The sequence below is a fragment of the Osmia bicornis genome, chromosome 1 (assembly GCF_907164935.1).
Source record: "Osmia bicornis bicornis chromosome 1, iOsmBic2.1, whole genome shotgun sequence".
NCBI classification, from domain to species: Eukaryota; Metazoa; Arthropoda; class Insecta; order Hymenoptera; family Megachilidae; genus Osmia; species Osmia bicornis.
In genome coordinates, this window is record NC_060216.1 from 2905691 (window position 1) to 2915936 (window position 10246).

The 10246-nt window shown below is 36.5% G+C and overlaps 2 protein-coding genes across 2 annotated transcripts; both read left to right on the plus strand.

Annotated features, from left to right (window-relative positions):
* Positions 1-2110: 2110 nt before the first annotated feature.
* Positions 2111-2968, plus strand: LOC114882352 (piggyBac transposable element-derived protein 4-like). Its single transcript, XM_046286257.1, has one exon. The coding sequence runs from the start codon at positions 2111-2113 to the stop codon at positions 2966-2968; it is 858 nt and encodes a 285-aa protein (XP_046142213.1).
* Positions 2969-3095: 127 nt separating this feature from the next.
* LOC123987921 (piggyBac transposable element-derived protein 4-like) lies at positions 3096-3761 on the plus strand. Its single transcript, XM_046286273.1, has one exon. The coding sequence runs from the start codon at positions 3096-3098 to the stop codon at positions 3759-3761; it is 666 nt and encodes a 221-aa protein (XP_046142229.1).
* The last annotated feature ends 6485 nt before the right edge of the window (positions 3762-10246 follow it).

The window sequence follows — 10246 nt, forward strand, 5'->3', positions numbered from 1 at the left end:
CAACTATCCATCGGTGTTACAATTATAAACGTAAGACGAAAATGACTGAAAATAAAATTTTCTTTACTGCATGTTTACTTTTTCCAGTCGCGGCATCCATTTGATGTGCGTCTGTCTTCTTTCTTTTTATTGTATTCATTTTCTGTCCTTGTCTTCTGAGATCAGGTTTCGCGAGCTCGCTGTGCTGAGTGGTGGGAGAAGAGTGGGGCTGGGTCGTGGAAATTTAACCGAGCAGATTTCAGTGAAATTTAGCCGAGCATTACTCTACATACATTATAATAATCCGAATTGGTAATTATTTAGAGATACGGACCACCCTCCGATGACCTTGACCTTGACATATGTTGTCAAGGTCATCCTCCTGAGTGACCTTCAGAAGGTTTTAGCCGTCGCTAGTTTTTTATTAAAAAGTTATTAACCAAAACAAATTTGTAAGAATTAAGGTGGAAATGTCCATTAAAACTCAATTAGAAGGGAATATTATTGATGTATTAGGTTGGGTCAGGTTATACAGTGTGTCCCAGCTTAAGTGTTATAATTCCGTTATTCCGTAACTATTAATGATACAAAAAATTGTTGATATGGGAATTGCACGGTAAAAGGGGGCCTATGTTTTGGCCGAAGTGAAAAATCTTTTGCATTATTAGTTTAAGAGATATGATGGTCAAGTTTCGTTTTTCAAACGGAACTACATATTTTTGTTTAGTTCATGTGAAAGTGCTTCTCAAGACGAATTTATTAAGCTTTAATGTATACACTCGATTTTAATTAGTTTTCAAGATATAACGTTTACAAATTTCCCGATTTTCAGTAGATGCGTCTCGGTTTGAGTGGCAAGTTGTAAAAGCGGCCCTATTGTTGCGGTAAGTGTCACAGCGGTTATTCTTTGGGTCTGCCGTTTCTAGCGTAGACCCCCGCTATGGCTATAGTGTAGCACTTCTGCACTACGAGATACAACTGGCACGACAAACATATTTTTCGTGCCCTGTTGTATACCACCAAAGAGCCATTGTTCTGTGATCAATCGTCCACGATGGTATTTTCGACGTCCGAATTTAGCTTCATCAATTTCGACGATGATTCCATTTCCATCAATTGGATTTTGTTGGCACATCAACCATTTATTCATGAGCTAAAATGCCACATTGTTGTATTCAAATATTATATATGTAGATTTACGAATAAAATCATTAGGAAATAAATTAATTACCTCTCGGCAAAAGTTCACCCAATCAACTGCTGTGCATGATGAAATATTCAGCTCCTTTTCCAGAAACCTTTGTCGAGGGCAATTCATCATCATGACATAGCATATTAATCGACAACTTACGGTAATATTTATAACGCTTTGCGCGAACCATGTCCCGGTTAAAGCGCTTATTTTAAAATTACAAATTACTCTCCTGCGCTTGCGTCCTTTCACTTGTTTATAATAATGTTGTGTACAATGTATAATTAACCCCTTCCCGTACTTTAACGAGTCTGGCTCGTGATGAAGATTTTGGCCCAAACATGAATATCACGAGTCAGGCTCGTGAACAGATAGTCGGGCCAAACATGAATATCACGAGTCAGACTCGTGAACAGAAAGTCGGGCCAAACATGAATATCACGAGTCAGACTCATGAACAGATAGTCGGGCTAGACATGAATATCACAAGCCAGGTTCACGAACAGATACAGGATTGCCTCGAAATAAGCAACTCGCTCGGGACCGAATAGTGGTTTATTAGGAAGCAGGTATGCTATTCAGCTTGACGAATGAGAGATCGTCTAACATATGTCACTCGTAGAAACGAGTAAGAGATCCGAGGTAGCGGCAAACGTATCTTTCACTCATTTTCATGCCTTTCACTTTTTGGGCGACTTCAAACAAAGAAGAGGGGATAGCGAGTTGCTTATTTCGAAGCAGAGAACACTTGCTTATTTCAAGGCAATCGTTTAGTTTGGCCAAACGGAAATATAACAAGTCAAACGCGCAGAATTTTTTGCCAGTTACGATCGTAATTGAATGTTTGTTGCTGTCAGTACCCCATGAGATTTAGTCGCGATTCTTATAATTGTTGTTACAAAGCAGTTTAGTTATTGAAATTTAAGAAACCCCTACAAAATGCAAAATACAAAAGTGTTAAATGAAAGCAATGATAACGAATCCAGTGGTAGTGATGTGTTTGCGCCAATCACAAAGCGTGCAAGGCGTAGGATTATAGATGAGAGTAGTGAAGAGGAAGGTACGACACAACAATCATGGATTTGGCAGGAAGTAAAAAACACACCAATAGTTTGGAAGTATTCTGAACATCATGGAATAAAAGCGTCTGTTTTAAATAATTTAAGCAACAATTCAAGAATATTAGACCTTTTTTTTATTATATTTGATAACAAGTTTTGGGAAATACTGGTTACGGAAACAAATCGCTTCGCACAACAGACAATTCACAACGAGCATAAAAGACGGCATGTGGACGACACTTGGTATCCTGTTACCTTAGACGAAATGAAGACCTATTATGCACTGTGCATTTTGATGGGTCAAGTGAAAAAATCAAATATTCAACTGTATTGGACTAAAAGAGCTGTAGTAGAAACGCCAATATTTGGACAAACGATGCCTTTTAAGAGATTTCGGCAAATTTCGAGATTTTTACATTTCTCTGATAATGCAACTGCTGATAGTAATGACCGACTTCGCAAGATAAGACCTATCATCAACCTTTGGAATGAAAAATTTAAAGAAATTTACACACCCAATGAATATGTCAGTATAGACGAATCTCTAATGAAATATAAAGGGCGTTTAGCGTACAAACAATTCAATCCGTCGAAAAGAGCTCGATTTGGATTAAAAATTTACAAATTGTGCGAGGCAAGTACCGGTTTCTGTCACGGATTTAAAATATATACCGGCCAGGACAAAATTGATCGAAATGATAGTGCATCGGAGAACGTTGTGATAGAGCTGTCATAATCTAAATATAATAAACAAAGGATATACTTTATTTTTGGACAACTGGTACTCATCACCCAATCTCTTTTTAAAATTACACCAGAAAAAGACAAACGTTATCGGGACAGTACGCAAGAACAGGAAAAATATGCCAAACGCCATTCAAAAGCATATTTTGAAGAAAGGAGAATGTGTATGGAGAAGTTGCAATAATTTGATAGCTCTGAGATGGAAGGACAAGCGCGACGTTTATATGATATCAACGAAACACGAAACTGTAGAAATGGTTGAGCAATCAAACAAACAATTACAGAAAGTAATAAAGCCTAAATGTATCCTGGAATATAACAAGGGTATGGGTGCAGTTGATCATCAAGATCAAATGTTAGCCTGTTTCCCAATAATGAGAAAAGTCATCAAAGGATACCGAAAACTTTTCTTTTACATGTCAGATATGGCTCTGTTCAATACCTATATTATGCATAAAGCAATTCACAGTCGAAAAAGGGAGACTTTTGTTGATTACCGTATAAATATAGCAGAGGCAATTTTACAAATTGTCGAATTACCGGACTACAAAATGCGTGGGAAATCTACATCAGTTGAAACTCCTCTTCGACTCCAAGCTCAATATTGGGCTCATTTCCCAAAAAATATCGATCCGACGCCTCGGAATAAGCATCCAACAAAAACGTGTAAAATTTGTTATAAACATAAAATACGAAGTGAAACGAAGTGGGAATGCGCAAAATGTAAAGTAGCTTTACATCTACCACAATGTTTCAGGAGGTATCATACCATGGAGGATTTTTAGAGTTGTACGTATTTTCTTATTAGATATTCATTTAAGGTGAACATTTTTTATGATTAGATTTTTTGTTTATAGAATTCTATATTTATTTTTAGGCATAGTATTATTACATTCCTTAGGACGGAATTACATTTGAAGAAACTTCAATTTCCATTAAAGTATTGTTTATTCATGCAATATATTTTTGAAACTATTATTTATTATAATTTATAATAAATTCATAATATCTATAAAAGTAAAAGGATTAGAGTTTACTTCCTCAACAGCAGTAACGCGTAAAAATGACTATACATCAGGTATCACAGGTATTTACATTTCGGCTCGTATTGCGACTGTTCTCGAGCATCAGTCTTGCTTGTTTAGTGCGCGTCGACGACTACCGCTTGGGCCCGAGTTTCGCCGAGCTAAATGGCACGGGAAGGGGTTAATGACTGATCACCTGTCAATTCTACAACATTATTGTAACGCGGACACTTCACTTATGCGCGAATAACATTTTTCGTGCATAAATACTTTAACAATTCATTAAAATTTGTTGTTAATGCGAGAAATTCGTAAAATTTCATTTTTTGATAGTTGAACAAGTTACTTCTCCAATAATCTATCGTATACTGGCTCATTCTCGAAGCGTGTAATTGAAATTTATAAGAAATATCAACAACAGTAAGGAGGATATTCAACGGCTCACTTTCGAAGAGTACAGTTTGAAATTTGTAAGAAATATCAACAACAGTAAGAATGATATTCAAAGATAACTTACGAATCTGCACACAATTAGTGAGGAATGTAATAGGGGTGGAGTAGACTTCGCTTTGCATGGAAATACGTTAGTCGTTTATGCGTTTTAATACTTAAAATAACTGCTATATTTTAGAAACTTTATTGGTTAATAACTTTTTAATAAAAAACGAGCGACGGCTAAAACCTTCTGAAAGTCACTCAGGAGGGTGACCTTGACAACATATGTCAAGGTCAAGGTCATCGGAGGGTGGGCCGTATCTCTAAATAATTACCTCCGAATTTTCTATTAATTCATTAAATACTGTAATATTGTATTTCCTCCACGCCGGTCAGTCCAAGATGCGAATTCAAATTTTTATTTAGCATTCGTTCAAATTCAGTAATCTGTATTAATTTTGAAAAGCATGTTTTCTTCTTATAACGTTAAGATCAAAACAATTTTGTAAAATGTATTATACTTTAATGAATATCGAAATCTTTAGTATGGCAGGAAGAGTAAAGCAATATACTCGAATTAGAAAGAGAAAGATTAAAACAGAGAGAGGAGCGCACATATCCCTACTGCACCACCGATAAGCGAATCCCGCCTCCTTACGCAGCGACACCGCCGCCTAATTCGTTAGGCGCACAACAACGCAATATAAACAATTTCGGACGAGGCCCGCTCTGGTCTTCTCGGAGAGGTACAGATTGCGACACTCTTCGACGTACAATCGCGAGCAGCGTGTCGGTGGGTCCACGGAGTAATATTGAGACGAGTTTTGTACTTATTGTTAGCTTGAAAAGTGACAAGTGAGGCAAAAGACTCAACTTCACGTATAAAAATTCTTAATTCAATTTATTTTACTTTTAATTATTCTATATTGTTTTATTTTAAATTTGGTTTTTTTATTGTAGTTTACATTAATAATAACATAGATTTAAATTTGGAATAGTCCGAGTGTTAAAACTTCGAACGGTGCAATAGTTTAAGGTGTGTGCGTTCTATTCTCCTCCTTCCAGAAATCTGACAACAGGAAAATAGCAGCAATAGAATTTGGATCATTATACCGAATTTTTCCATATAATCCGGTGAGTCGTTTCCATTACTCTTCTGGTTATTTTATGGATAACCTACCGAGGAATTTCCAGTTGTCAATTTTGATTGTAAGAGTCTTCTTCAATTGGAAATTCCTAATTCTAGATTTGCATTTTATCACATGTATCTGTCTATTTCCGGCCAATAATTGTGTATCTCAAACCTAAGTTGTTCTTGAGCTAAATCTGCATTCTCGTATATTTAATCGCATTATTATATTTCATTATATTTTAATATTTTATACCTACTATCAATATTTTATATAATACTTTATGTATTTCAATATTTTATATACTCTTCACATTCCAATATTTTATATATCTTATTATATTTTGATATTTTTATTTTATAATATACCATTTTTGATTCATCTTAATCAAATCTAATTTTCTTTAACATAACCTTTCGTTAGCCTCCTTCGTAAATCCTATTATATTATCGATCTGATGAAAGGGCCCGTATGGGACTAGCGTATCTCCGAACTCATAAATATTTAGTAAAGGGTATAGCCGGATAAGATGGTCAAAAGTGCCCCCAAACCAAATTCGACTTGCTATGAACCAAACGATAAATGATAAAAAAAAACCAGTCTGTGCCAAGTTTCAACCCTGTATCTCATCTGGGAGGGTAGTTACGGGTAAAAATGTGATTGCGAGGTTTTTGGCCAATTTCCCCTATTTAGTGACATTCGAAAATTCTGAAAAAAATCAGAGACATTTCTACTTGTGAGGCACATATTACAGAATTTTTTCAAATTTTTATGTTGAAAACTGAAGCCGTGAAAAATCAAAAACGTCAAAAAATTCTGAAAAATGGCGATTTTGTATTGAAGGAGATGAGGTCCTACGATCATATTTTTTTTATAAGTGTATATTATTGATACTATCATCCTCAATTTTTTTCAGATTTTTGGCAGAGGTGCGCCATAGTTAAAAAAATTAAAAACCGATTTTTTCGCTGTTTTTTGCGTGTTAGAGTTACTTATTCGACGAATTTTCGTCTGTTATTTATCAAATACATGGTATATACACTGTTCAATGTTTTTACATGTGTAACGACCCAGAGTGAGTACGTCACTGCACCGACTTGTAGGGAGAGCGGTTCCCTTAGAAGGCGACTCGTAATCAAAGTGTTAAGGATTTTAGGTTCGTGTGGTGTGCGGTTAAGGAGTGAAATCCAAACACTAATGTGCTAGAAACTGAATGGAAATATGTTTATTCAAGAATGAAAGGTAAGTGAATATTGAATTATAATACAAAGTTGCTAGTATCACAATAAGTGCGGCTAGAAATAGGAATACAGTAAGAAATTATAATTAGTTCGCCCTAGATTGGGAATACAATTGAAAAATATGTAATTAGTAATTAATATGTAAGTAAAAATTAATAATTGTAATTAATCGATAGCGCTATCGCAAAAGCGGCGTGGTCTTCTTCTACAGTCAACACTCTGTTTGTTTTCAACAATAATTATGGAAACTAAACTCCAGAGGTTTGTGCTAGACCATTGGAATCAAGTTAACCCTTCCTACAGGTCGCAATCGGTTTCTGGTTATACCAGAGCCGTGTTAAACGCAGGCCGTTCAAGGAGCTCCGCTCCTCGCTAGCTCTTTACACTTGAGTGTTGGCTTAGCGTAACACCTGTGTAACACGTTGCGCACCGCGAATAGGAGGTCCACTGTTCCGTAGTCCTGCACGCCACCAGTGGAATAGTAGAAATTAACTATAGCTCGCGCTCTATCGCTGCCTAGACAGTTCAGCGCAAGCTCTTCTCTACTAATCAGAGTGTTGTCTGTTTCAGACCGAGGTCTGAGAAGATCTGCTATGAAACTGTGCGGAACGCCTCTATTTATACTCAGATTTTGCTGAGTCGGCACTTTTTTTTCCGCATAGAGTTCTTGGGGTAGCTGGGTTTTTCCCGTCACGTGGTGGTCCAGCATCCCCACTCTAGAATACTACCCCACCGTATGGTTACTGGGGTTGCGCTCGCGCGTGCGCGGTCGGACGTCGATAATTTATCGGTAAACTGTTTTACCGTCCGACTTATCGACTAAACTTTTATCGATAAATTCAACAAACTCGGTTATCGACGAAAAATGAAAATGTTTATTACAAAAATTTATACATTAAATATTAACAATAAAAATAAAATAAAATATTCTGTATAAAAAAAATTGGTTATAATAAAGAAAAATAAAATTAAAAAGATATTGTTTTAAACTCCTGGGTCGTTACAACTTCCCCCGCGCGTTTGTCTCTTGTCCTCAAGAGACAAATGTTTTTTCTTTTTATGTTGCACAGGGCGCAACAGCATCTCTCCTCGCTGTTTCTTGGAGAGGCTGACAGGACTCCGAAGTAGCGCATGACTTGTCCATGTTCTCGTCTTGGGTCTGTCTTTTCTGAATTTTTATAAATTTTCCAGTCAAAGTCTGGTATGTCGATTAAAATCAGCTTCCATCGTGGTGGTAGTGGTGGTGATGGTGGTGGCGGCGGTGTTGGTGGTGGTGTTTCTTCCTTTAACATTTCTTCCTGCGCTGTCGTCTTTGAAATTTTTGCACAAAAGAAATAATTAATAAATGAAATAAATCGTTGATGATATAATTCTACCTCTCTAAACTGTTTCAAGGCTCTTCTTAACTTTCTTAATCTTTCTCGCCGTCCAGCGCGACGCACCATTTTCGCTCTCTGCGAGTTGAATTTAGCTGCGCGTGCGTAGCGTCGCTTTCAATATCTCTCTCTCTCGCTCTTTGTTTCTGTCTCTTTCTATCTTTTTTTCTCTTACTAACATGGCGGACTTGCGATTCTGCGCATTAACAGATCGAACGAAATAGAAATGTTTCGTAGGATTTGAAATGAATGAACTCGTTTGTTTGTTAAAATGAATAAGGATGATTATGTATTTTGAATAACTAAATATTTTTACATTTGTTAACTATAAATTAATATCAATTATTAGTTAGTACTCGATATTCTCCATTCTGTATGACTACATTTGTTAGAGGAAAAATATTGGGATCCAGAGTCGGTAAAATAAACCCTTCACGAAAGGTGTCCTTGTGGTCATCATCTGCTGCGAATATCTTACTTCTACAGCTGGTACATGATACTGCTGGCCTCGTTCTGCTCATCAGTTTGTTGCATATTATACAATTAATATAGTTAATTTCTGTACTCTGTATAACGTGGTTGTGCCATCCCATGAACATCCATTGCTTTTTTGCTTCTGGATTCATGTTTACGGCACAGTCTACGCATATTCTGCCAATTCTATGCGCAATGCAATTGTTGAAAACTGGACCATTGTCACGGATGCATGTTGCGTTCAGTATGAGTTGTCCAATTTCTTCAAACTATAAAAATGAATTTTCTTATTTCTGTGCAGACTTATATTAAAATATGTATTCTACCTCGTTTAAATCCATTTTCCTGTTAAAATTTTGTTTTCCTTCGATATTTAAAAGTAGCGTTGTTTGTGTGTGCTTGTTCTTTTGCGTCCTTTGCGCAATATGGCGGTATGTTCGAAATTTTGCATGTGCGCATGCGCATGTTCCGAAAATCATATAGATTGCCATATCGATTTTTATTTTTGATCAATGTTGTAGATTGGTCGATAGGCCCTCTTTAGTCGATCCTTGTGAACTATTCTAGTCTTTTTGGGACCTATTTGTAATTCTATGTTATTCTTTTCTATGTTTCTTAAAACTTTGTACGGTCCTGTATATTCTTTTTGTAGTTTACTTTTTCTTGGTGGGTTTAATAACATAACTTCTTCTCCTGTTTTATAATTAATTGGTCGTATTTTTCTATCGTAGTAGTATTTTTGTCTGTATTTTGATTGTTCTAGATTTGTTTTCGCTGTTTGCCTAATTTTGTGTAAATTTTGTAATAGTTTGTCTACATAATCTGGGTATGTATCTAAACTGTCAGTAGGTGTAAATTTTGATGGTAGCCTTGCTTTTTTTCCATATACTAGTTCATGAGGTGTGAATTTTGTCCCCTCATGAACGCTTGTGTTGTATGAAAACATTGCTTGTTGTAGCCATTCATCCCAGTGTTCTTGTTTAGATATATAGTGTTTCAAGTACTCAACTAGAACGTGATGGCTTCTTTCCAGGGACCCGTTTGACTGAGGATGGAAGGATGATGTACGGTACGTCTGGATGTGGAAGATTTTAGCTAGTTTCTTAATAAGTGAGGATGTGAAGCATGTTCCCTGATCGGTGAGGATAGCCTTAGGACTGCCGAATTGGCATATGAACGAGTTGGTGAATGTTCTTGCGACGTCCTCTGATGTAGCTGATACAAGTGGAACTGCGACGGAGTACTTGGTCAAGTTGTCCTGTATGGTGAGGATGTAACTGTATCCTTTTTGCGTCATAGGTAAGGGTCCAAGAATATCTAAAGACACCTTATCGAATGCGTCTGAAGGAGTGTCTGTGATAACCATAGGCTCCTTATTCTTCATCCTTACTAGCTTGGTTCTTTGGCAACTGATGCATGATCTGATATAATCGGTAATTTCTCTCTTCATGTTTTTCCAATAATACTTGTTCCTGATCCTGAGGTAAGTTTTTCTAATTCCTTTGTGTCCTGCAACTGTGCTTTCATGATTTTCTTTAATTATACTTCTTCTTTCGTCTTTAGGTGGAGTTTGGATTGTCCCTTTGCAG